General features: G+C 37.5%; 5 protein-coding genes across 5 annotated transcripts in view; 2 read left to right on the forward strand and 3 right to left on the reverse strand.

Moving 5' to 3' along the window:
* The window catches only part of pdcd2 (programmed cell death 2), an 8283-nt gene extending 5523 nt beyond the window's left edge, over positions 1-2760 (forward strand). The window contains exon 8 of the mRNA XM_008405814.2: positions 693-2760. Coding sequence (XP_008404036.1) covers positions 693-872 — 180 coding nt within the window. The 3' untranslated portion in view covers positions 873-2760. The remainder of the gene's footprint in view (positions 1-692) is intronic.
* Positions 1809-7547, reverse strand: tbp (TATA box binding protein). Its single transcript, XM_008405816.2, has 9 exons — positions 7458-7547; positions 6905-7088; positions 6050-6203; positions 5123-5300; positions 4861-4948; positions 4577-4668; positions 4287-4454; positions 4110-4204; positions 1809-2991 (listed from the first exon to the last, which is right to left on the reverse strand). The coding sequence occupies exons 2-9, from the start codon at positions 6953-6955 to the stop codon at positions 2912-2914; spliced, it is 906 nt and encodes a 301-aa protein (XP_008404038.1). The 5' UTR covers positions 6956-7088; positions 7458-7547; the 3' UTR covers positions 1809-2911.
* Positions 7548-7586: 39 nt separating this feature from the next.
* On the forward strand, positions 7587-9998 carry psmc3 (proteasome 26S subunit, ATPase 3). Its single transcript, XM_008405813.2, has 2 exons — positions 7587-8553; positions 9553-9998. Exons 1-2 carry the CDS (start codon positions 7609-7611, stop codon positions 9889-9891), a joined length of 1284 nt encoding a protein of 427 aa, XP_008404035.1. The 5' UTR covers positions 7587-7608; the 3' UTR covers positions 9892-9998.
* An 863-nt stretch (positions 9999-10861) lies between these two features.
* psmb1 (proteasome 20S subunit beta 1) lies at positions 10862-13889 on the reverse strand. The gene is made up of 6 exons (XM_008405812.2): positions 13696-13889; positions 13267-13374; positions 12779-12860; positions 12352-12481; positions 11429-11535; positions 10862-11346 (listed from the first exon to the last, which is right to left on the reverse strand). Exons 1-6 carry the CDS (start codon positions 13794-13796, stop codon positions 11161-11163), a joined length of 714 nt encoding a protein of 237 aa, XP_008404034.1. The 5' UTR covers positions 13797-13889; the 3' UTR covers positions 10862-11160.
* A 1890-nt stretch (positions 13890-15779) lies between these two features.
* Positions 15780-27794, reverse strand: part of phf10 (PHD finger protein 10) — a 15899-nt gene continuing 3884 nt past the window's right edge. The window contains exons 7-12 of the mRNA XM_008405811.2: positions 25984-26093; positions 25696-25843; positions 24020-24160; positions 18664-18772; positions 17324-17512; positions 15780-15979 (exon numbers count right to left, since the gene is read on the reverse strand). Coding sequence (XP_008404033.1) covers positions 15885-15979; positions 17324-17512; positions 18664-18772; positions 24020-24160; positions 25696-25843; positions 25984-26093 — 792 coding nt within the window. The 3' untranslated portion in view covers positions 15780-15884. The remainder of the gene's footprint in view (positions 15980-17323; positions 17513-18663; positions 18773-24019; positions 24161-25695; positions 25844-25983; positions 26094-27794) is intronic.

Below are 27794 nucleotides of genomic sequence, written 5' to 3' on the forward strand. Positions count from 1 at the left end.
CTTTTTATCTAAAAGAACATATTTTTTGTACAACTTTTGGCTTAATTGCTGCTCTGATTTTTGTGAGTCTGTACACTCAAGTTAACGTTATTAGATTGCTAAATTAGTTTAATCAAGCTAATCTTTTCCGCCATAGTGTAGATTATAGTTAACTCTTTTTTTTAAGGGTCTTATTGCCTCTAGTGGCCTTTATTCGATAGTTAACTGACAGGAAGGTGGGGAGGACATGCGGCAAGTTTCGCCAGGCCCGGAATCGAATCTGCGACGGCCGCGTCAAGGACCAAGGCCTCCATATGTGGGTTGTGCTTAACCCCTGCGCCACCACAGCACACCCAGATTAGTTATAACTAAAGCCGACAAAAATAACTAAGACTAAAATTGAGAAAACCTTTTTTCGTTAACTGAAATAAATAAAAGCGGTAATCAATGGGGAAAAACTGTAACTTACCGGAACTATGCAATGCGATTATAAAACTTACTGAATCATATTGAAATTATAAATATAACACCTTTCGTCCTCGGCACTTTTTTCAGCCGTTACAGCGGTAAGGTAATTTTCCGAGCAGTCTTTAAACGCACCACGAACTGTACACGGACAAGCGTTAGCGATTGGGTAAAGTTTGAAACTCCAGCAGAGTCCAGTCCTCCAGCGAAGCTAGCTGGCTCGTTTCTCGCTGTGTTTGTTTCTCCAGGTGATGCCTCAGCTGTTAAACAGCCTCTGCGTGGACTCGACGGGAGCCAGCATCGACTGGGGAACCGTTACGGTCTTCACCTGCTCCGCTAGCTGTAACCATGGAGACCAGTACCGGTCGGAGTTCGTCTGGAAGCAGGACATCAGCGCAGACCAACTGACTCAGCATGGAAACACGTAGTACAGATCTGTTGGCTTTAGTTCCAGAACATAAAGCGCTCAAATTAACCCAACAGCTTCAAGTTCTTTGAGATATATATATTTTTTACTTCAATTTAAAAATAAAATAAGCTGGTATTTAATGGAGCCATACAGCAAATAATTCTAACATTTTATTGAAAACTTTACTTCAAATGGATATGTTGTGATAATTTAGGTATCCAGGTAGAGCTGGCTGATAAATCGATTTTTATCAAAATTAATTTTCTGTTTAACTTTTGGAAAATGTAATTTTTCCCCCCTAAGGTACTCTTTGGGTTTCAATATTTCAGAATAATAACTGCCATCTTGTTTGACAAGTGTGCTTTACAGCTATTTATTTCAAAAGTAAATTGAGGTCAACTCATAGAATGATTGATGCAAAAGACAGATTTTTAAAAATATTTGTATTTTTTTGTTAAAGGAAAAAAGTAAGCAGTAGAGACTAAAATGAGCAAGTTTAATAAAGAAAACTTGTTGTAAAATCTGAGCTATATTTTAAGCCACATCACCCAACCTTATATGGTGTATTTGTTAGCTCAAAGTGTTACATTTTAACAATATTTTATACTGGACTTTAACTAGACCACTCCAAAATCAAACTTTTTGATCCATTCAGGTCGGATGTGCTTCAGGATTTTCTGCCTTCTTCACTTTTGGTTAATGGCTCTGACTGATTTGTAAGTTTTGTAACTGCTATATGTAAAAAATAAATAAAAATAAAACTTTCCTCACCCATTTTGAATTTACTTAGATCAGGACATGTTTTGCTTTTTTAAAAATATTTTAGCCTATTTCACACTAATTAGACTTGGATGTGGTTAGTGAACCACACCAGATGTTTTCCATAATTAACAATTGTTTCATCCACTTAGGTTATTTTAATAAGAATTTGACTTAATAAAAAGGAAGACGCAGCTTTAACTGTACAGATTTATTGTTGCAGAACATCGACAACTTCAGACGATTTGAAAACATTTCCTGATCTGTTCTGCTAAACGAGTCGATACATAAATCTGATTCGGACACTTTGATTCAAACTATGAAGCAAACATTCAGCTTGTTGACAGAAAAACGTTTAAATGGCTGCAGAGTTAAACTGTGTTCAAAACACAGGAAGCAGGAAAACAACCCAAAATTTCACTTAAACGTCTTCATTGGGGAAATCTTCAAACTAAACCTCCACATGGGCAAAAATAGACATTTATATACTAAATATGTAACATTTTGCCACCATATTTATGCTAGGCTTCATTTTTCCTTCACATTTAAATCTTCGAGTCCCAAGTTGTCCTTATTTGCTCAAACAGGAATTATCTGCACCCACCTCAAGGTGCCACTCACTTCTCTACATTTAGAATATAAAAAAAATATGTTTAGCTCCAGTTTCACCATTAAAACATCTCTATATAAATATGACGACCCCTCTGTTTGACCTGAAGAGGACCAGAAGCTGCAGAGCCAACTAGCAACTCGGTTTAAATCACTTTTACTTCAACTACAAACACGGAAACCGACTTCAGCGTTTGGTTGGAACAAACCTAAAATCATAAATCAGGATTCAAAGATGGAGGCTTAAACGTCAGGCTGGCCGATTTCAACACAAAGTAGCACAATTTCAGACGTGAGCAAAGAAAATGCTAAAAAATGGCAGCATAGAAAAGTAGTTAAAACATTTTAAAATGAAACCAGGAACAGTCCCCTTCAGAGTGTTTCTCCGTTCATCAACAATATCTTACATTTTCTTACAATCCTATGTACAAATCAGGGATGTGATGATGCACTGGAAACTACAGGAAATATGGAAATGATTTTAACCAAGACGGCCTGTAAAATCTTCTTTAAAAATTCTTTGGGGATGAAAAAAAAAATAAAAAATTAAAATCAGATGAGATCTCAGCGAACAGCATCCCGTTTAGTCCATGTAAAGAGTTCAACATCAGTGAGTCACTTTGATGCAGCTTCAAAAATAAAAAGAAACCAGGCTGGGAAGAATGGAAAAAAAAACAACAACTCCAGGTTCTACGTAGTTTTGCGAAAACCTTTCAGGATGGGGTAAATGTTTTCAAATGCTTCGTAGATCTCTGCTCTCACCTTGGCTCCTTTAAAAACAATAAAAATACACAAATTCATAATTAACTACCCCATGTTTGAGGCACATGACTCATAAAACAAATAAAAATAGATCAGCGTTTCTCAAGCTAAAGATCACTAAACCCATTTAATAAACTCGTCTAGTTTTAAATTCCCCCACAACAACACAACATTTTAATATACACAACCTGAAAGTAAAGTGTTAGCCAACTCTTTGTCTTTGTTCCTCCAAATGTGAAGGGTAAATTTGACCAGCCAGAACACGTCTACAGGGGCGTTTTGAGTTATTTACAGATTCTGAAAGGTTTTAATTCAAAGCTTCCCAATGATAGAAAACACACGGAAATCAAAAATGTTCTTTACTACAAGTGTTGTGTGCATTAATAACATTTCAGGGCTTTTTGTAATGGAGAGTCATAATAAAAGACGTTTCATTGGCAAAAACAAACATTTTCCTTCAGTCAGTAGATGGTCCAACATGAATAGTTTTATTTTAAGTGTTGAGATGCGGTTAGTCAGCGTGGGGCGCAGCGCTGCTCTGTTCTGCAACTGAGAAACTTTCCACTCGTATCTTCAGTTTTAAGCCACTTATCCATCATCATCTTTAAACGCTGTCCTTTGGTAAGCTAGCTGTAGCGACACACTTTGACCTCAAGTCATGGCTAAGAAATGGTTGTTTTCCTCTTGAACCAGTAAATTTAAGGAAATATGGAAAATCTTTCCATATTGGAAAGTAACCAAGCTGAAATGACTGAGCGAAAAGCAACAAAATAAAAGAACGCCGGCACATAATGGGATTAATATTAATTCAAATAACTAATAAGAGAGCAACACTTTGTCTACACATTAGAGTCGAATGATTGAAACTTTATTTTATCCATCTATATTTATACATGTATAAATATACTTTAAGCATTTATACTTTTTCCCCGTTGTTTCATTTTTGTTATTTTTTTAGCTGAATTTTATTTTATGCCCTGAGTGTTCATTGTGGCTGAGAGGTGTCAATGTTTGAATTTACATTTTCATATATTCAAAACTCAGATGCATTGTTAAGAAAGTAGGACTAGAGACAATGATGTAAGAAAAGATGTTTCTTCCTCCTTCCAGCAGTCAGAGTCCTTACCTGTGAGAACGACCTTCCCAGAAACAAAGATTAGCAGGACGATTCGCGGTTTGATCATCCTGTAAATCAATCCTGGAAACAACTCCGGCTCGTAGCTGCAAAGCAGACGGCGTTTTAGTTCATTTAAAACGGGTGGAGACTATAAATGGATATCGACTCAAACGAACTCCAGCCAACCTGCTGAACTGCTGGTGTGTGAGCACCAATCCCTCCAGCCGGATGGGGAACTTCACGTCGCAGCTGCCCACCATGTTCTGAATCTTAAAGTCCAGGAACTTGGCAGGAAAACCCAGTTTCTGCACGACGCGAGCGTACTTCCTGGCTGCTAGCCGCGACTCCTCCTCACTGGAGAGACGGACACAGAAAGCAACACGTTTAAATAGAAGAGAAATGTGAGCGGACCGTTTCGCTGAAACGACGTCACTGCTAAAGTGTTGAAAAGTAAATCGTATTTGTTGGATTCTGACCTTTTGGCTCCGGTGCAGACCATCTTCCCAGAGCTGAAGATAAGCGCTGTGGTCCTGGGCTCCCTTATTCTCATGATGACGGCAGCAAAACGCTGGAAAATTTACAATTTAACGTGTTTACAAGGATGACAGTGGTTGGGTTTTATTTAAGGGTATCGCATCGATTCGATCATTCTTGTGGAAAGAGTTAAACAGATTCAGTGAAGATGTTGCTGCTGCTTCTGATGCTCCTCCAGGATGGACATGCTGATGATACTGAATGTGTAAACTTTGGATTTGTTTACTTTGGGGTTGTACTCTGCATTCCTGGCTCTCAGGGCGATCGTCTTCAGGTCCAGTTTACAGCCCAGATTCACGGTAGATACGATGTTTCTAATCACAAACAAGGAAAAAGGCTGAAATAAATGAACTCAGAAAATAAAAACAGAAACAAACATTAACTGAGCTTAGAGACAAACTGTTCACACCAACAGAGATGAATAAAACCAAGGTAGCATTTAGCAGGAAGACCAGAAATCATGTAAACCAGGTGAATATGAGCCGTACTGCAGCGTCGGCACGATGCCTGAGCTCTCCGAGGCAGGAGTAGCCGGGGTCAGCGGGGTCATGGGGCCGATGGAAGTGCTGTAGAGCCCGGTGCCTCCTGGCAGCGCCGTGGTGGTCGAACCCGCCGCCGTCTGGGAATGATACAGCTGGGGCGTCTGCCCCGACGCTCCTGGAAGGCCTGAAGTTTCAAGCATTTAAGGCTTTAATAATAAAAAACTGCAGGGTTTATAAAGTTTTCAAGCATTTTCAAGGTAAGTTTTCAAACTTTTCCAGCCCCACACTGGAGATAAAAGCTAAAAAAAACCCCAGTTTCAATAATAATGTTTTGTGATAATCTACATTCTACAGGAGGGACAAGATACACAAAACAACAATTTATGTTCTTAAATGTCTCCCTTATAAGAACAAAATACTAATTTCACAAAAAAAATCCCCAATTTAAATAATATTGTTTCATCTATTAGATACAAGTCAACCTCTATTTCAATCACACAGATCAATAAGTTATTGATCCATCAGCAAACATTCATAACAATGAAACAATCTGAATGAATCATGTTAAGGTTTATGACCAAACTGATCAAATTAAACACTAAAAACAAAAAGTTACCAAAAAAAATCCCTAAAAATGTTCTAAGTTTTCTAGCATTTGATAAATAGAAATAATTTTGCTCTAAATGTGTGAGTTTTTATTGGATGTATAAAAATATCTGCTTTCAACTGAAAATAAATTGAAGCTTTTACTCAGGCGTTAGATTGAACTTTATTACAAAACTGTGCAGTTCAAATATTCAGCACTTTCAGGGACTTCATGCAGAAATCAAACATTTTCCAAACCTTGAAAACACCTCATTGATTTCAAAGCATTTTCAAAGACTTCATGCGAGTCGTGGAACTGATCAACTTTATCTGAGCGATCACAGTTACCTGCACTGGGCTGCTGTGCTTGCTGCTGCTGCTGCTGCTTCTGATGCTCCTCCAGGATGGACAAGCTGTTGGTGTTCTGCACAGGCTGCGGCGTCAGGCCCGAGCCATAAGGCATCATGGGACTGAACATCGGCATGCCGGGGGTCATGGCTCCCTGGACAAGGACACACGTCATCACACAGATTAGTGCCCAAATGTTACAGAAATCAATTATGAGGTAAAGTATATTTAAATGTACATTTATATAATTGAGTATTAAACTGTAGATGCAAAAAGCAATTAGACAAAAATCACACGCTGATACTTTGTATGTTTCAAGTTAAATTTTGGTTTTGGCATAATCTGAAACAGTGAGTTTAAAAACTGAATTGAAAACCTAAAAATCGTTTTAAAGCAACCAAAAAAGTTTTTTATTCAATCCAGAAACATAAAAAAAAAAAAGTTACGTTTATCCATAATATGTCATGAGATCAAATTTTGCTGGACAAGTTATTACAATAACTTTGCTGTTTTAAGACAATTTTCAGGTAATATAATGTCAAAATGATACAAGAGTACATTCCCAAAGATCCATAAACTTTAAATTTAAATGAACATTTAAAACTAGAACTCAAAGACATAAATAAAAATCCTTCAAAACAAAGAAGGGAGGTGTGGGGGGCAAATTGAGAATCCTTCCTTTCCTGATCTTATATAATATTCGAATAGAGAAACTGAATTTATTTCATTCTTCTGTAATCAACAGTCATCAAAATGCCACATTGTGTTTCACAGATATCTGTGAGTTTCATGTTTAGATATTGACTTAATTTTTCAAATTATATTCTAATTTACCGAGTTAATCTGAGCCCTTACCTGAGGGGATGCCAGCCCCTGGAAGGGCGGTATGCTGTTGTTCTGGTCCATTTCTGTGACACCGCCACCCGGGAGCAGCCAGTAGAGCTGATCTGAAGCTCTTCACGCAGCAGGATTTCAGTGCAACAAAAACCACTAAGACACCCAGACCCAGCGCCTTGTTCCTTACTTCCTTATTCCTCACCTGGAAATGCAAACAGACATATTTTTCTTTCACTCTTTACAACAGCAATACGAAACAATTATATAGCAGTGGCGCCAAAGCGAACGTTTCTTATTGGTCATATTTACAGTCTTAAATGTTTTGCAACACTTTTCTAAACGTTTATTGCCATAATTAAGATAATTACATGGCGTGTCGATGCTAACGGCTTTCCAGCAGGGTGAGTTTAAAGCGTTAACCCTGTGAAACACACCAGCTAGCTAATGTTAACCGCAAAGCTAACATCAGCTAACGCGAAGCCGCAATAACTAATCGCTTCAAGTCACAGTGAAAACGCCGGTTTTCTTATTTAATGACGTTTAAAATAACCATATTATTAAGTCGACTTACACACTGGTCGTTCTTTGCATTTGACCGCAGTCTGTAGCCGAAATTAAGTTAGCTTTAGCTCCGTGTCATCCCCCAGGCTGCTCGTCGGCGCTAACCGGAAGAAGAAGCTTTAACTTCCGGAGAGTCACAGTTGAGCTCAGACACAGCAAAGATGGCGTCGCTGAGTGACAAATCAGTTTGGGATGAAGTGGAAGACGGAATCGGGGAAGAAGTCTTAAAAATGTCCACAGAGGAGATAGTCCAGCGTACCCGACTCCTGGACAGCGAGATAAAGATCATGAAGAGCGAAGTGCTGCGGGTGACCCACGAGCTTCAGGCCATGAAGGACAAAATCAAGGAAAACACGGAGAAGATAAAGGTGAACAAAACGCTGCCGTACCTGGTCTCCAACGTGATCGAGTTGCTGGACGTGGACCCCAACGACCAGGAGGAGGACGGGGCCAACGTGGATCTGGACTCCCAGAGAAAAGGAAAGTGCGCCGTCATTAAAACCTCCACTCGGCAGACCTACTTCCTGCCGGTGATCGGGCTGGTAGATGCCGAGAAGCTGAAGCCCGGCGACCTGGTTGGGGTCAATAAAGACTCCTACCTGATCCTGGAGACCCTGCCCACCGAATACGACTCCCGGGTGAAAGCCATGGAGGTGGACGAGCGTCCCACGGAGCAGTACAGCGACATAGGAGGGCTGGATAAGCAGATCCAGGAGCTGGTGGAGGCCATCGTCCTGCCGATGAACCACAAGGAGAAGTTTGAGAACCTGGGCATCCAGCCGCCTAAAGGGGTCCTGATGTACGGCCCACCTGGCACCGGGAAGACCCTCCTGGCCAGAGCCTGCGCCGCTCAGACCAAGGCCACCTTCCTGAAGCTCGCAGGTCCACAGCTGGTCCAGATGTTCATTGGAGACGGAGCCAAGCTGGTGAGGGATGCCTTCGCCTTGGCCAAGGAGAAAGCCCCGTCCATCATCTTCATCGACGAGCTGGACGCCATTGGGACGAAGAGGTTCGACAGCGAGAAGGCCGGAGACAGGGAGGTCCAGAGGACCATGCTGGAGCTGCTCAACCAGCTGGATGGATTCCAGCCCAACATGCAGGTCAAGGTAAACGAGCTGCCACCCACACAACACAGTCAAAACACCCAGAAATCGGCCCGATTTTTATTAATTTGAGTAGATCGGTGATCGGCCAATACCTATAAGCAGATCTTGTCTACCTCAGCAAAAGTCTAAACATCAACCTCTGTCCTCTTTTGTTCCACTTTGAGAGACTGACAGACTGTCCACCAGCCAGGCAACAACAGTGACTCCACTACTGTCAACTCATTGACTTTATTTGCTACATTTAGCGACATTTCAGACAAAAATCAGCAGGTTGGGCTTTTTAAAGATCGGCGGAAAAGTGCAATCGGTGCAGCCCCAAGGAAAACATATGACTTCCTGTATGTATATAGATCTGTCACAAGAAATAATAAATCAATTAATTGCAAGGTAAATTAAATAATTTATCATGTAAATTTATCAATTTACATTTGTATGATTTGTCATTTGTCTCTTTTGAGTTTATTTCCACCAAAAACTGGATGATAAAAGTCTTCATTCTGGTCTTTTTGGTCTCAACTATCACTTTTTGTTTTGTTTACATAATTCATTTTGTTAAGTTTGATTGTGTTGAATATAAATGTAGAAAAACCAAACAGACACCATCCTGCTTTGAAATGGTTATTCCCCATAAATTATTATTTAAAAATACCAGTTAAATTCCCAATAACATTTGTCAGATTTTTTGATTGCTTTGACTTTGTTTTGATTAAAAATAATTTCAAATATCTTCACCTTCATCAAAAGTGACAATATTCTGCATTTATTTGGCAAAACAAATGCCATTATTTTAGGAAGGTGGTGATGTATAAAGAGTAAATAAGATATTTAAACTGATTTTAAAACTTCTGCTGATCAGATAACTCAGTTTAATAAAACCAAAACTTCAGTAATGTTTATTTTTATTGTCCAATAACCTAAAAACTGTTATTATATATTTTAATCTGATGATTAAAAAGAAAATGCATCCAGATTTCACCCCTACGTGTTTTTCTTTTTTAGGTGATTGCTGCCACCAACAGAGTCGACATCTTGGACCCGGCTCTGCTGCGTTCGGGTCGTCTGGACAGGAAGATCGAGTTCCCGATGCCAAACGAAGAGGCCCGCGCGCGCATCATGCAGATCCACTCGCGCAAGATGAACGTGAGTCCAGACGTGAACTACGAGGAGCTGGCCCGCTGCACCGACGACTTCAACGGCGCGCAGTGCAAGGCCGTGTGCGTGGAGGCCGGCATGATCGCTCTGCGGCGCGGCGCCACCGAGCTGAACCACGAGGATTACATGGAGGGAATCCTGGAGGTGCAGGCCAAGAAGAAGGCCAACCTGCAGTACTACGCCTAACCGCGTCTCTGTCTGTGTGTGAGAGTTACTTTCTTTTTCTGATTGTTGAAATGATTGTTAAACATTTAACTGATTATCTTGGGTTAATAAAAAGAGGGAAAGAGTAACTGGCTGGTTTGTTTGTTCCTTCCGGTTTCCACATACTTAATATTATAACATATAATGTTGAGTTATAAATGTGCAATTGTAACACTTTATAAAATAAAATAAGCGGAGCTCTTTTTAAAGCGCCAGCGTTTGTTACATGAAGGAAGTGAGTGGTCTGTTTTCATCTGAGCACAAACTGATTATCTTATCAGATGCAGCAGAAAAAAAAAAATTTTGTTTCACCATAAATGTTTCATTGGCACATCAGGAATTAAAATATAATTCACAAATCCCTCGGGTGAAAAAAAACCTGAAATATTTTTAATACGATCAGTTAAATTCCCTTCGAAGTGTCTGGACATTTAATGATTCTTCGTAACACCTTCAGTGGGGATACACATCAGTATTCAAGTTCAAAAATAATTTATTAATCCAAAATGGACATTAAATTATGTTGTAGCTCATTAATTCAGATTCTTTAAAGTGTTATAGATGAGGAAATATCTCCTGTAGCAGTCTGTATTGCAGCAAATCTGAAGAAGCCTCTGACTCATTTGATATGAAAAAAGGTAATTTCAGTGACATTCAGACGTTTGATGCCTTAGTTTCTTTTGCTTATACAGAAAGCAAAACTCTGCCGATGGAACGTTTAGCCCCAATAGCAAGTCAGGCTTGTCCATAACTTAATTGGTTTTATTAAGAAAATTTTATAAAGATAAAACTATAGAATTTATCTTTATCGGCCGATAGTCACATTTTAACAAAGCGGCATCTGTTATACAAGTAAAACTGGGCTGATATCTTTTATCTCGTCTGTTTCTGGTCATTTCTTAGAGATTCAGAAGTGAATCTTGAGTGCAAAAATAAGCATCAGACAAGGAGAGTTCCTGAACTGTTGATATTTATTAAGAATGTAAAAAGAACAGCTGAGCATGTTTTCTTCCAAAACATAAGAAATCATCCAGAGGAAGAGTCTAGAACCAGGCGGGGAAAACAGGAATGCTGATCCGAAACAAGGCCGGCGACTAAGTAAGCAGAACATTTGGGACAAAGAACTGACAGAAATCCTCCCTCCAGTTTGGAGCCAAACCTACATGGCAACTTTATCAACCTGCGGATCAATTTATGTAAAAGCTGAAGACAGAGAGGAAACTGAAGGCAGACAGAAACGCCGCGTCCCCTCTAGTCCTTCCTCAGCGGTATCGTCTGCTCGTTGATGCCGTCCTTCGTGATGACGCAGACGCGAAGGGCGTCTCCAGTGTAGACGTCTCTCTCTGCGGCCGAGATGAAGACGTCTTTGACCAGCTGCACGGCCTTCTCCTGAGTCAAAGGGAGGTGCTGCACGCCCTCCATGTTCTTGAACCCGATCTGCGAAGCAGCATTTTGGAAAGAGTCAGACTGTGTTCATGTCGAGGATGAATAAAATCGGCTGTGTGTGTTTTTTATCTACCTGGTTGTCTAGCAACGGCTGCAGCATGGCGCTGGCCGACCCTCCGGCCTTGTAGGTGTCTCTCTGGTAGGAGCCGACCGGGTCGAAGCTGTACACCGCTCCTTTGCCTACGTTGCACAAAGAAAAAACATAAAAGATCATAAGACAAGCTTTATGCATTAATAAAACAGAAACACCCCGATTACTGCTGGAGACACAATGGAGCACAAAATATTTCCACTTGAGAACAAGTCTGAGTTGTTTTTAGAAGAGTTTAAAAATTATCTGCGTATTTAATGACGCTACTTGATGAAGAATAACTGTTAAAGTGACAATGTGAAATACTGTCGAAATAATTTCAGACCAAATTCCACAAATTATGAAGGAAAAACTTTTATATCTATAAAATAATAACAGGGCTGCAATTGTTTTAATAGTTGATTAATTATCAGCTATTCTGACGATTAATCGGATAGAAAAAACTTCAGTGAATCAATTTTTATACAATATTACATTAAAATAGGCAAATTAACGAAGGCTTCAATAAGAAGATAAACATTTTATTGCCCAACATAAAATAATGCAGCAGTCCTTTAGTGTACACTTGATTATTTGTAGCTAAAAGAAAAACACATTATCATTTAATATATACATGTTTTGAACAGCTTCAGTTTAATTACTGCCATCAGTGTGTGCTATATCAGTAAATGCGCTTTTACAGAGTCTGTGTGGGTTGAAAATCATTTTAATGACAATTACTCAGATGAATCGTCTCAGCCAGAGCTTTGTTTGCTTAAAGATGTGAAGGCTGACCCATTTCATACAATTCTTGCTCTGAAGTATATAAAATACTTCAGAGCAAGAAGTATTTTAAGCCGGCTATGTTTACCGCAACATGCATTTGTAACAGCAGAACACCTGAGCGTTTGTACATAAGAGCCCACCTTCTTCATCCAGACCCCCAATGATGTTGTAGACGTAGTAAGGGAAGAACCTCCGGCTGTACAAGATGGTGGACAGCATGGCTGCGATGGCACCACTGGTCATAGTTTTGTTGTTTGAGTGTTTGTACATCTGAGAAGAGGAGAAATATTGTTTTATAATGGAATCACTGTGGTATTATGATTCATATTCCTCCTTTATTGTAATTTCCACTTGCACAAAGTAGGAAAGGACCCATAAACACACAAAAAGGAAAAACTAATGACTTACACCAAAACTGTTTTAAAGAAAAAATATACAATATTTCCAGTTTATTTTATGTGTGTAACTTTGGTGCCTAAACAAGTGCAACATTGACAAGTTCAAGCAGAACAAATTGTTTATAAAGTAGGGTAATTTAAAACCACAGTGAAACCAAAACCAGCTCACCTTTAGCCTGGCGTCAATTATTTTTGTCAGCGTCAGACAGTCGCCATGGAAACCACTGCAGCCAATGACAGTCGTGTCTGTCCTGTAAGGATGTGAAAACGCAAAGACTGGAATTAGTCATTTACATATTAACATCGTCAATATAAAAAATGAAATAAACATTTAGCAATATACATGTCCATTTAGCACCAAAAAGATAATGTGATGCGTTTTAAAAGCTTGTTGTTATAACTTTTATTTTTATTCCAGTAAAAACCACAAAATATTATATTAAACTTTTAAGTCATTTTCACCCATTACCGTTAAAGGGACAGTACTGCAGAGTGAGAAAAAGCATTTGGTTGGATTTAAGCCCATCTTTATTCTTGTTCGGAATATTAAATCTGATCTGATGAGTCTCAGGACATAAAGACAACATATCAGCCGAGACGTGAAGCTTTTTACTGCGGTCAGTCTTCACAACATCCACGATCAGAGGAATGACTTACAGCTTGTAGCATTTCGGGGAGTCGCGGCTGTGGATGGAGTAGCCTTCACTAAGCCTGGTGTCTGACGCTACGATGGCAAAATCTTCTCCAGCAACAGCTAGTACGGTTCTGAGAAAAAGAGAAAAAACCGGTTAGATCCAATATCCCTAAAACATCCAGAATGAACACAACCTACTATAGCCTAGCTAAAGGAAGCTAACAGAACAGATTCGAAACTGAAAGTGTTGCGTTTACTCCTTTCTTCCTTTTTATGACTCAACATCGTGAATCAAATACATTACTGCATCGTGTAACATCGCAAATGTAAAGTTTATACAAAAACTTTGACTTATTAAGTACAGAACTGGTTTGCTAAAATTAACCGGATAGCATAAGTAGTATGAGCTAGCTTCAAGGCTAATCTGACATTAACAGAAAATTTCCACTGACCCTCCGTTGAAAGCGTAAGGTGAAAATCTGTTCTCTACTGCGCCGGCATAATGATACTCCTTCATCTTCCCAGGACCTCCAAAACCTTGAGCTGAAAGCATCTCGGAAACAAAGCAAGGGGGAAAACTCAGCTTCCCTCGGCTAAACTCGCTGTATCACTGCAGTATGGCAGCCTCTTCTTCTGCACTCACCAACCGCCCTTCTGGTGAGGCTTACAGCGCCCCTACAGGGTGATTGAGGTACAACATGCAATTCAGCTACTACTGGATTACGGACTTTTGTTTTTCACAATTACTTCATTAGCGCTACCAGATCTGGTTGTCAGACTTTGTCTGGTATCCTAAACTCAATAATGAACACGTTATAAGTTGTAAAAAAGTTTTATTGGGAAATACATCAAATTTATACAAACAATCAGTGCTACTTCTTCCATAATATGAATATACATATTATATTTCACACTGGTCAAGCCCTTTCTACTATTTGATGCAAAATGATGACAGTACTTGAGAGGTAATCACTATTGTTTTTAAGGGACTCTTCTGCTCTTTTTATTCATTGAAAATAACAGTGTGACATTAATACTACTCGTTTTATTGATGAGCAAAATCAGAACAGATACTTGTGAATTTCAAAAACTAATACATTTTGACTTAAATTTAGTAGAAATTGAAAACATAAACGTGATTGCTTAACGTTGATTTTAAAAAATGACTCAACATCATAACAGTGGGCAGGATTTCCAAATATTTTCAATTTTGGCCAAATATCTGTGGATTATGGAAAATTAAAAGACCAAGTAAACACTAGATTATAAAAAAAATATTTATGGCCACATTGTTACTTTTGTGTGAGCACCTGCTAATTATAGAGACCAGCAATGTAGAAAAGTTTATATTTTTCCTATTATTGTATAACTTACCTGGTGATCAAACTTGAACATTGTGCAGATCAGTTCAAACAAATATATAGTATATAAGCGTATAGTTCAGATTAACTTCTCATAAATTCAAAACAAGATTATGGGACAAGTCAGCGAAAAATAAAATAGGTTTAAGGTATTTAAATCCCAACCTCTCAATGTGTTATTATTTAGCAGTTATTGGCCACTTTTACCTTATTATTGAACATCAATGTTTATTTTTCTAAGCATAAACAGTTACCATTTATTAATATAACATTTTGTTATGTTAAATTCTCTTCAAACCCAAAACATTTAACACAAAGAATCTCGTCAACCATCTTGTATTGGAAAAACAAAGACAAAAATGTGAGATTTGAATAATTTACAAGAAAAACCTATTAGTATTAAAGCAGCAGAATTAACAGAAAGAGATTATAAGGTCTCCAACATGATACACATGAAAAGCGAACAATTAGCCCTTTAAAGTGGCTTTTATTGTTAAAAAAACAATTAAAAAATACAAATAATTCACTGTGACATTAGAGGCAACAAATAACTATTTAACAACCAGTTTACAGGACAATATAACAAACATAAAATAATAATAAAAAATCAAGACACTACATTTAGGCTGATTCCAAAATCATCAAGTCAATGCAAACAAATGTTAGAGTAATTACCTTTAGTGTAATTACAAGTGGTTACAGTTGCATCTTACGATTCCGAGAACAGTGAAAGTTGGAGAAACTTAAATCTGAAATATAGTTAAAATAAAACTTAAAAACTCCAGTGTCCGTAAACACACAGGAAGAATAGCACCACTTATTTAAAAAATATTGACCCAGACTGCTTTGTCATTAAAAACACAAACCACAGATAAGACGTAAAACACTAAAAGTAATATTTAAAATTTGAATGACACCAGTAAGTCCTTTAAAACCCTGCATTGAGTGAGTTTAAATGAGTTTCAGCACCAGATGTTTTTATTATAACAGTGTATAATAACAGAAATGTACGGAGAGAAAAAGCACAGTTCACTGGGAACCATTTCACTTTCCAGTCATAGAAATTAATTAAAGGTTTTGTAAAAAATAAACCAAGCTCTTCGTTACCAAGCAACAGCAGCTCACTTAATTTTTTATTCTGCTTTTCTTAAGTAAATACAGCGTTTTAAAGAACACAATGTCCAAGCAAAGCTTTATTTAAGAAAAAGAAAAAACAATTTACATTTTCCAGAAATGTTGACAAAGAATTTGTGAACAAATTAACTTAATTTTTACGTTGGTCATTTCTGAGCCGATTTAGACTTCTTCTGTGTTTTTACTCCTTTCTTTTTGGGTGTTGTGAAGTCTTTGTCACAAACCTCGCACACCCAAAGACCTGAGAAGACAGGATGAATTGTTGAGCACAAATCAAGACAAAAAAAACAAACATAAAATGGTTAAAGAGAATGATAGGTAACATTAAAAGTGTCGTATTCGGTAAAATTCCTAAGGGATCATCAAAAAACTTTGAGACGAGTCACCAGCTTCTTTAAGTTTTATGGAAAAACATAAAGCCTCTTTGTTCAATTTAGCTGAACCTAAAGTCTTAGAGAAAGTGGAGGAAATTATGAGACATTCAATATGCAGATAAATGTTGGAGAGAAAACCACATTTATGTGCATCCAAAACAACAAAAGTTTAGTTTCATCAGAAGAAGATGAATATTTTGAACTGAACCCAGAAACTATAGGGTTTCCCCTCACAGTCTGATCAACACCAGGGTTCCCCCAGAGTTTTATAAGCCTGGCGGGCTACCAGGCTTTATTTGTGCCCCCACCAAGCTTAGTATTACTTATTTAAGTCTTTTTAAAATGTTTGCATTTTTTAAAGATTTTATAGTTGGTGTTCAGCTATTAATCTTCCAATAACACATAATTATCAAGAGAAATAAAAAAATTTCCTGTCAAATTTTAAAAATATTTAACTCATAAACATGACGGGCCGCTGGATGAATGACTGCCGAGCGCCACAACCACCAGGCTTAGCAGGTTTTCTGACCGAAACCTTGAGCAGAAAGGATTTTTTTATCCTAAACTTTAAATTTATTACACTTTATGGATTAAAATATTCAGCCTCTACCATTCCTGAATTAAATTGTTTTTTAAAGACTCTGCAACGATTCTGCTTTCAGGTCACACAGTGACCAAAAGTCTGAAAAAAAAATCTAAATATCTTTCAATAAACATTTTTCTCTTATTCTCATTTCAAGTGTTGAGGTTTATTAGTGATAATAAAAAAGTCGTTTTATGAATCAATTCTTCATAATTATGAAAATAAATCCCAATTAGCGCTCAGACTATTCTCTGTCTAACCCAAACTATCTGGAAATCTTTGCAGTGAAACAGGAAAAGGAGAAATTCAGCTCGTCTAAAAATCCTTTATTCTAAATTCCCTGGATTTGAACAGGAAATATTGCATGTCATGCGCATGTAAGAAATAATATCTACTTTCTCAAAATGCTAAATGCTTTTTTTTAGCTGTCATTTTTCTAAATACAGCCACTTTGCTCTGACCTGCAGCTGCAGAGGCAAATCAGTGAACGGCTCTACTGGTTATTTAGAAACATTTATATTTAATCTGACCCGGCCATTTTATTTCGCACAACAAATATCAAAGATAATCAAATTAAGCTGATGAAGAAAAGCAAAACATGGCTGAACCCAAAGCCGTTTCTCCTCACCTGTAGGTATTTCATCCATGCCCACGCAGAAGGTGTGGTAGCCGCGGTCACACTTGTCACAGAACATCATCTCGTCCTCATGGTGCGGCTGGCGGCACACGGTGCACGTCTTACACTCCATGCACTGCCAGCGGTACGTCTGGATCACGCTCACCAGCTCCTCGCTCATGTCGAGGCAGGACGGATGGCCTGAGGTTCACAGACACACAGATGAGTACGCAGGGCAGAACGGTGGAGGACAGAAACACAGACAGAACAGAAGAAACACGTGTGTGAACAGACCCTTGTACATCTAGTTAAAGCTCTGTTGTTTTAAAGGTGACATATTATAGTTCCTGGAACCAGTTAGGACAGGTCTATGGCCCATAGATTTATTTATTTATTATTTATTTATTTAGATAACGAGATTTTAGTCTCATTGTCCTCCTTCCAGATTGAGATGCTTTATGGCCTCTTGTCACTTTAAATCCAAATCAGCTCCTGCTGGCCACGACCTTTAATCCTCAACATTTACATTCACACATTAAAGTCCAAATTCAGTTCCAATTCAAAAACAGTATTGACCCCAAAGGGAAATTAAATGTTGTCTTAACTCATTTAAAATGGCTGCAATCAGATGCATGATTAAACAACTGTACGTCTTTGAAAAGCAGAAGTGGAGCCTCCTGCACAACCAACAAGGATGCAGAAAATGGTTTCTGATTGGTAAGTCAACAACAAAGCACTTGTCTTTTCCAGCAGCCATTGTATATCAGTAAAACCAGCTGACCAAACATGCTGGAGCTCAGCGTGGGTTGCTAGGTGATGGGCTGAGCTCGCCTGGGGTTGCTAGGTAACAACACAATGTCTGTTGTTTGTGACTGGCGGGTTTTTCAAACATTTTATTTTCCAAACACCAAAAAAATTTACTTATACCAAAAAACGCTGGGAGTTTTTTTTTTTTTAATATGAAACACTTGATCTATTTTTAGAAGTAGTTTAGATGCAAATGGAAATATAAAAACATGCAAAATATAAATTTTGTATAATAGGTCTCCTTTAAATGAGAATATTCATTTGGATTTTTACTGTAAAACAAAATATCTTTCAACTCTTTAGTCACGATTCCTGCTGAGCAAAAATGTCTAATTCTAAAAAATGTCTAACAAATGTCTACGATAGCCTCGTATCATGCAAGGTTTACTAGTAAAAATGTACAATTTAAACAAATTAAATTTTAGAACAACACGTGGACTATTCTAAATAAACACATAAAACTAATAATTTCAGAGTCATGGCAAAACAGAATAATGACACATAGAGCAGGAAATGTGGCGTTAGATGTCAGCTTGCAGACTCACCGCTGTTGTCACACTGGGAGCAGTGAATGAGAGCCTCCGGCCTGCCTCTCCTGTTGGCCTCTTTACCCTTCTGGCAAATGCCACAAATAGCATTTGGAATGACCTTAGGCTGCAAGGGCAGAATAACGCTATAAAACCAATCAAACATTTGAATTTTGTAGTCATGGATATAAAGCAGAAGAGGGAAAAAAATAAATACTTTGGGGTTTTTTCTACTCTAAAATATAATAACCTGCTGCATTAAAACGGTCAGTTTGAAATTTCATTTTAGGACTCAATTAATTCAATAAAATATCCATATCAAACAAAAACTCCTCTCTGACCACATCAATATTTCCATTTGGATATAATATAGAAATGATCAGTGATAATTACAGATGTGACTATTTATCTTTGTCATAAATGCTAAAAGAAAAAGTTCTGGTAAAACTTGCAGCCTAGTTTTCAGAGTACAGAATAAAACAGAAAACTTATTAATCAATAATCTCACAGGTAACAAGAAGCTTTCCACCTTTTTCAGAAATCAAATCAATATAATTTACTATAAACGTTGTCATACAGACACAACAACCAGCAAAGTGCCTTCCTCCACTGAAATAAGAAACGAAGTGAACTTTTTCTTTATATTTACATTTTTTAACAATATGTTGATGCACCCAAGTAATTTAACCCAAAAAATTTAATTATTGTAGCAAATTAAAGGCTTCTATTCTCACATAACACAAACTAGGCACTTTTCTGAAGGATTTAAAATGAATAATAAGCAGTTTGTTTGCAAAACTGGGTGAGATTTCTAAAAGATTTGCACCTAAAAGGAAAAGCACAGTTTGCTGTAAAACAAAAGTATTTCAGTACCAAAATGACAACTTTCAAAAAGTTTTTAGCTAAATCTCCTGCATGAAATATTCTTGAAATGTTGGAACATTTAAAACACTCAAAAATAAAACAGTAAATGAAACAAAACTATCCGGGAGAAACTAAAACTCTTGAGAACAGAAACGCTAAGAAACCTGCTGCACAGTTTCAGCTAACAGATCATTTAAAACCACTTTGCTGTTAAATTACTATTTAAAAAGTTATAATAAACTCCAAATATGGAGGATTGTGAAACAACATAAACTATAAACTGCTTTGCAAAAGAAAGACGCCGTGAACTTTTCCACTTTTTGTCACGTCGCCATAAACCTTAAAAGTATTTTATTGGGAATTTATATGATATTAATGAATAACAGTGAAAAGGAGAACAAAATAGATCATTAGTTAACATATTTTCACAATTATGCATTAATTTGTGTTGATTATCACATAAATTATGTATGAATTTATGTGATACATTTATGTGTGATGTGGTTTCTGTTTTGTTTTAATGTAATAAAACGTAGAAAGATTCACAGTTTTGCAAGGCATAATTTGTACCAACACATTATGTGGCATTAATCAGAAAAATATAAACTGATTAGATTTAATAAAAATAAAGAACTGGGGGGAAAAAAGTGCAAGACTTGGTAAAGATAAAAACCAAAAACTTGAATCAATAAAAATGAATTTGAATTAGACAGAAAAGCTAAATATCTTTCAAATTCAAAAATAATCCCAAATTAAATAAATAAAAAATGTTCTGCTTACTCTTATTTTACGCGATTAGGTTTATTAAGTTAGTCTATCTGGATTAGTCTACAGATAATAAAAAACCTTTTTACAAATTAAGAGATCACTTAAAATGATCCGTTTCTCTGGTTTTAGTTTTTATAGGAATATGAGTAAAATGAACATTGTTCTTTTATTCTATGAACTACTGACAACATGTCTCTGAAATAAAAATGTAGTATTTATTTGCAGAAAATAAACGAGAAAAGGTCAAAGTAAAAAAGACTCAGAGCTCTCAGACCTCAAATAATGCAAAGAAAACAAGTTTAGATTCATTTAGAAACCACAATATTTTAACTCAGTTCAGGAATCCATATTTGGTGGAATAACCACCAAAGGTTTTCAGTGAGCCCCAGTGCAGTGGGCTCTTAGTTTTTTTTCCCAGACCTGTAGTTCATGAAGTATTTATGAATCTATTCTTCATGGTTATAAAAATAAATCCAGACTATTCTCCGTTTGACCCAAACTGTCTGGAGATGTTTTGCAGTGAAACTGGAAAAGGAGCAATCCATGAAACTGCATCCAGCTCGTGTAAATATCCTTTATTCTAAATTCACTGGATTTGAACAGGAAATATTGCATATCATGCACACGTAAGAAATAATACCAACTTTCTCAAAACGCTAAATGCTTATTTTTTTTCTTTTTTTTTTTTAAAACTGTCATTTTTCTAGATAGAGCCACGTTGCTCTAACATGCAGCTGCAGAGGCAAACAAGTGAACAGTTGTACTGGTTATATAGAAACATTTATATACTGCTGGTGTCACAGCTGGTTGAAAAGTTATGATGTAATTTAGACATTTAAATTCACATCTATACAAAACGGCTGTAGAGTTATTTAACCAGTTCCTCTCATTAACAGGGAGAGATCAGCAACAAGGTAAACAAAGGCTTTATAACCGCCCAGTTTTCTCTGGTTGTGTGCAACCCCTCCCCCACGTATTGCTGCACACTGCTAGCAGAAAAAAAATGTATAATAAAGTCAATTTTGAGTCAGAATGTTATTTAAATCTACTTTAAACTCTCCAACAGGAACATGTTTCTGGTATAACCCAACTCCACCTGCTTTTATGTTTGTCAACGCTACCAGAGTTACAAAAAAATCTAAATATATTTACTTCTTAAAACACTATATAGTCTTAAAATATAGAAATAATACTACTATTACATCTACCTCCCTTCAAGAGGACATGGATGGTGTTGTAGTGACCTTACTTTGAGAAACTTTGACGCGCTGAACGCCGTAACAACCAGCCAGAAAGCGACCATCCCCACACCACAAAGCTGAGCTTGAGTCAAACGGACGCATTCGGGTCCTTTATACTCACCTAAGCGCTGATTTATCCACACATTTTACATGTTCTCTTTTGTTTTAATCTTAAAACATAAAACACAATGACCTGCAAGGGAACACGTCACCTAAGGTCGACCAAAGATGTTGCATTTGTGGGTGTTGGGGAAAAAAAGAGAAGCACATTTTTGGCTCCGTCAGTCAGCAACTGCAACTGCAACTGCAGCTCAGCTCAGCTCAGCTCAGCGACAGTGTGAAAACGGTCTGAAAACACTTCAAGAGGACAAATAACGTCCAAACCGAACCGCTGACTCACACTCATTAACAGTCTAGAAAGAAAGTGTGCTATGTTGCTAATGCAGTTAAACGCAACTCCGACTAGTACGACTTTTATGGCTTATTAGATTAACAATGGAAAATGACTTAAAATATCTTTCTTCGAAAAATAAATAATTTTACTCCATATTGCTGTTTTCTGCTGTTATCCAGCTTAAACTGATGATTTGACCTTATGGGGAAACATTGTAACTTATAATTCAGGCTGAGTTTGCGCCGTCTGTTTATCAAAACAATTAAAATGAAGCTCCTGTTTACGCCATCGGCTTCTCCGGGTGAACATTGAGGACTGGGACGCTGCAGACTGGAAGTTTGAGGATCACTTAAATTAAAACTGCACTGGAGTCGTTTTGTCTTTCTGGACACCTCAGGTTAAAAGCTCTGGCAGAGTTAAAATGGATCAGGTGGAAGATTTTCCAAGGCTAAACCAGGACTAGCTACACCGCAAAAACACAAAGTGTTACCAAGTCGTTTTGGTCTAGTTTTTAGTACAAATATCTTGAAATAAAACAAAACTAGCTTATAAGTTACTTTTCAGCAGGATATAAAAGTTTGTTTTAAGTAAATAATTTCTTAATTTTGAAAAAAAAAAAGTACTAGTTCCGCCGGTCGATCACAACATGGAAAAAAATGTCTTGTTACAAGTGAAATAATCTGCCAGTGAAACTAGAACTGGGTTGCTAGGAGACGGGCTAGGCTTGGCTGGGGTTGCTAGGTAACGGCACCGGTGGAACTAGAACTAGTTTACAAATAAAGGAATTAATGAGTTAAAACAAGCTCTTATATTTTGCTTGAAAGTTACTTCTAAGTTGGTTTTGTCTTATTTCAAGTGCACTAAGATATTTGCACTAGAAACTAAACCAAAAATAAGATTTTGTGTTTTTGCAGTTCTAGGCTTGGTCTAAAGATGAATAAAAAGAAAAGATTTAAACTCGTGTCATATGATCTTTCCTCTGATCTATACAATTTCTGCAGAAGATCATAACACAGGGAGACAGATGTCTGAATTATATTTGGCTTGTTTTTCTACAAAAACACATCAATATATCAACAATTTAAGTTAAACATCTTGTTTCCAGCGGCAGTTTGTGTTTGGGGAGACATTTGTCAATGTCCACGTGCATTTCTGATCACTAAACTGCATTTGTAATTACTTGTAAATGTATTTTTTTTCACTTTATCGGGAAACGCTAATTATTACCAGACTTCTATGTAATGCAAGGTCCAAATTGGCAATGCAACTTGTGTCCATAAAAAACAAGGATCTGCACTTTTCTGAAGTCGGATTTGTTGCTTTTGTTAAGTAGAAATTCTCACTTCTTCTTGGCATCAATCAATAATCGAACATGGAACCAATCAGTCATCGCTGAATGTGATTTTACCAAATATGGGATGATAATAATAATAAGCCTGCAGGTCGTGGTAGTCGGGGTTTCGGGTAATCAGTAAGGATTAGTGTGCATGGCACACTTCAGAGACAGATGATAATATTATCTACAGTGATATACTTTATAAAACCACCACAAAATGTATGCGGCTTATTTTTTCTTTATGTCTTTAACAAAGTTTCTTTTCCAAGAAGAGAAAATTAGCAGCCAAAAAAATCCACATACTTGTCTTAGAACTTTTTTTTGACAAGTGAGGACAGATAAGAGGTATATTAAGGGCAATCAGAAGAAGAAAAAAAAGTTCAAATTTGTCTTCACTGAAGAAAAAAGTAAAAGTGCAGTGAAAAAGAAACGTGAACTGTTCCTTTAAAATGTTCTTATTGCTCACAGTTGGGTAAAAAAAAAAAAAAAGGGGTGGGGGATCAGGGTTTGGAGGGGGGTCCATGAGGCAATCATAAAACCAAAAAAAGTCAAAGGTCAAAACCCCCTGGTGTGTGACTGTGTGTGTGAGGCGGGGTGGACCGGGTCATTCCAGCTGGGAGGCAGGCTGACCAACTGTAGATGCTGAAGAGAGCTAGGTAGGGGGTCAGGAATGGATGGAGTAAGGAGGTGGTGACAGTAGAAAGAGGAGAGGGGGCAGAAAGTGCTGCTGCTGTTGTTGGAGAAGAGTTTTCAGGTGGATTTGTCCTCTACCTTGTACCCTGGAGTGGCTTTGTGGGAGTGGCGCTGGTCTTTTCCCGGCGTTGACGTCCTGTCTTTGGCTTTGGACTTATGACGATGTCCTCCTCCGCCCTCCTGGCTCTCCACGTCCGAGGCGTTTCCTGAAGAGCTGTCCTATGGGAGAAACAGAGGTGGGAGCAAATTTAAGAAAACAAGCCAGAAAGTTATCCTTCATGAAAGAAAAGGTTCGACTTGACATAAAGATATCACAGAACCGCTGCCGAGTAGGGATGCAGCGACTGCAGTTTTCTGGCCTTTTCTATGTTTTCTGTCTGAAATGTCACTAAATATAGCAGGAAAGTCACTGAGTTGGTAACAATGGTAGACTATTGTTAACTCCAAACATTCAGACATGATCTGGTGGGCCGGTCCATCAGTCAAACCTCTCTCACAGAAGAGGCAGCGGTTGATTTTTAGACGTTTGCTGAAGTAGATAAGATTGGCTTCATGTGTAAGAATCAACCAATCATCGTTCTCTCAAAATTAAGGAAATCTGCGCCGATAAATCGGTGCACCCCAAGTATCGCAACAGAAATGCACAATAGAAAAATCATACATCATATATTGCAAGTATGCAATACTATAGATGTGAAATCTGTCGAAATTATTTGAATTTATTTTGTATCGTTTCTCCAGATATTTATTGGCGCTTTAAGGTCTTTTAAGCTGCTCTTGGCAGTTGGTGGTTACCATAGCAACCGGTAACTGACGGCTCCTCCCCCTTTTTTTTTCTGTTGCCATTTGTAACTGCTGCTAACAGCTCATTGGGAGCTATTGCTCTGTACTTTGTTTAGGGCTATTTTTTATATTTTATTTAATATATAGGGGCAGAAACTGCTGGGTTATAAATAAAAGAAAAAACTGAGAAAGATAAGTTGGTGATATTAACTATAGATCTTGTCAAATCTTACTTTAGTTGAGGACATTTTTTACCATTCCTTTTCATTTTTTTCACTATTTGTAATCACTCAAATTCAAAAAATACTTTATCAATCCCAAAGGGAAATTAAATGTTGTTGTAACTCATATTAATTCAAAATTCTTTGAATGGTTATTGTAGATGGTGATCATAGTTGTATCTGTGTCTCAAATATTTAAGGACAAACTTTTTTTTTTTTAATGGAATTAAGAAATGCAAAGCCTTATATTAATTCTTAAAGTACAAAACCGTCAAACACAATGTATGAGAACAACCAAAAATGATTTTTGTTTATAAAATGAATTAAATGATGAGGCCAAACAAAGTACAAATATAAACCAGCTTAAAAATTCTGTACAAAAATAAACTGATTGGGAAATATGCTGTATAGGACGGGGTGTCTGAAAGGCCGAAAATGCTGTTGTTGATATTAATAATGTGTAAATAATTGTACATTCAATGATGAGAACATGAGATTTAAGCGTCATTTGATGTGGGAATACTTCTGGTGTAATATATTTTTTTAAATTGTATAAACTTGCCTGTAAATTGGTGTGACTATTTGTCCTATTTTTTTCTGTTTCTACTTTTTATTGTCCATTCAAAGTAAATAAATAAATGTTAGATACATAAATCTGATACTTTTTGCAGACAGCACAGACACCCTGTTTTACCCACATCAGCAGAGATCAGACATTTCTACGTCTCTATCAACAAGCTGCTGCCTTACTGATGAGTTCTTGTTGTTCTTGTCGTCCTTGGCCTCGTCTGCATCGTCCGAGTCGGGCTCCGAGTCTGGAGCAGGAAGCTCTGGATCCAGTGGAGGCTCATACAGAGCGGTGTTCAACGGCAAATAGCGCAACTCGTTGGGCGAGTACCTGACATGAAGAAAACGACGATACATCAGCAGGGAAAAGATGATAAAACAAGAAAATATTAGGATGGCTAGGGTGTCATGTTCACCTTATGGTAGGCAATAAAAAAGAACATGGATGTTGTTCTTTTGAGCTAAATGTACCTTTTGTAGTAATCTTGGAACTGTCCTGGTATGAGAGCCACAGGGTAAGGCCCGGTTTTGGTTAATTCTGGAGCAAGCACCTTGAATCTGCCCTGTGGTACCTGGATAACCTGGAAACATAAAGGCACACATCTGAAACTGACCTTAGAGCAAAGTTATACGTGTTCATTCAACACTCCACTAAGGGTTTTTACTAGAGTGCACCGACTGCAGTTTTCTGGCCAATCACTAAAAAGCTAAAAAGCCTGACGTGCCGATTCCAAATTTGTCCAAATTCCTTTTTTTTAATCTCCCAAAGTTCAGGAAATCGTGGCTGATTTAACTGGTGCACAACTAGTTCTTAGAGATGTCTTTTCTAGTCTCAAATTAATCTTTGGCACCAATTTCTCCACTGAAATACTCAAATACATTTATGCAATTGTGAGGATATAAATATAAACCCTAGATCCTTAGAGATGGATGAGGATGACCAAACGTTTTGTCAAGTGGGCCAAAGTCGTCACCTCAATGTTACTCGCAGGCCAGAAAAATATCATTTTTAAAAATAAAATCACCAAAAATATTGTTGTGATTTTTTTTAATAAGTGCACAATAAACTAAACATAAACTATTTTAAGTAAACAAATAAGGTGCTCAGACGGTTTTTGTAGAAACGGGATCATAGATTAAAAACTTCAATTGGTTTTTCCAGATTTTTCTTTTAAAATCTAAGGAATCCAGTTTGCTGATTATTTTGGGCTTGAAGAAAACGGAAAAAATATTTTGTCCATCCTCATCAATAAAAACAGGATGTTCATTTAAAATCACTTTTTATATTTAGCCAAGTTTTAATACAGAAAAAAAGAGCAGATTTTGGTGCACTAAGATTTACTTTAGATCAGTGTTTCTCAACCTTTTTCGGCCCAGCGCCCCCCTAGCCTTTATCTAAGTCCCTCACCGCCCCCCACCAAAGAATTTGTAGGCTACTTTGCACTGACAATTATTTTATTATTAATGTTACTATCATTATTGTAGATGTTTTGAATCGGCGCACCGATKATGTTTTCCCGTACACTTCAGCGCGCCTTACGCTCCTTCACCTCGCGCACATAACGGGGTAAATGTAGCGAGTTTTGCCCTAAACGTATCGGCGACTGGAGGAGGGGGTTTGTTTCTACGCTCCTTCGTGGGGGGCGCCGATTTATGTTTTCGCATCCACCTGAATAATGTGTAGTTGCGCTCCTACCCATGGCACTTCAACAATATTATTTTACCTTTTATCTGGAAATAGTGTCTGTATATTCTTGCCATACAGTCCTCTGTATTAATTATTGCTCGAAAGGTCTTGCCATACCAGTTTATTCCTCTGTATTTACTTTAGTTTCTTAGTTTATTCTTGCATTTTGTTCTTCATTCATTTCCATTTAGTTTCCTTTGATTAGTTTTATCCTCTCTTGGTTTATTGCTATGTCCACTTTAGTTAATTTCCTGTTGCTACATTTATTTTATTGTTTATTGATCATCAGTAATATTCATTCATCACCTGCTGCGCTTCCTAATCATCATGTGTTTCACATCATGTGTTGATTTTTCACTGTTCAGCGTYGGATTCTCTGTTTTTATGCCATAATTCACATCTAGTTCTTCGCTCCGTTTTGCCCGCTTCTCATGTTTCAGAGTTTTGCGCAATGTGCGCGGCCTTTGTTTTTTTTTAACCCCCTAAAGTGCAGGGCGGTCGGGAAACATCGATGCGGGAAAGGCAGTCTGACATAAACCTTTTAAAACAACGGAAACAATTTCGGTATTCTGATTATTGAAATTTAAAAGTGCTG

Source organism: Poecilia reticulata, linkage group LG3 (assembly GCF_000633615.1).
Source record: "Poecilia reticulata strain Guanapo linkage group LG3, Guppy_female_1.0+MT, whole genome shotgun sequence".
Classification (NCBI taxonomy): domain Eukaryota; kingdom Metazoa; phylum Chordata; class Actinopteri; order Cyprinodontiformes; family Poeciliidae; genus Poecilia; species Poecilia reticulata.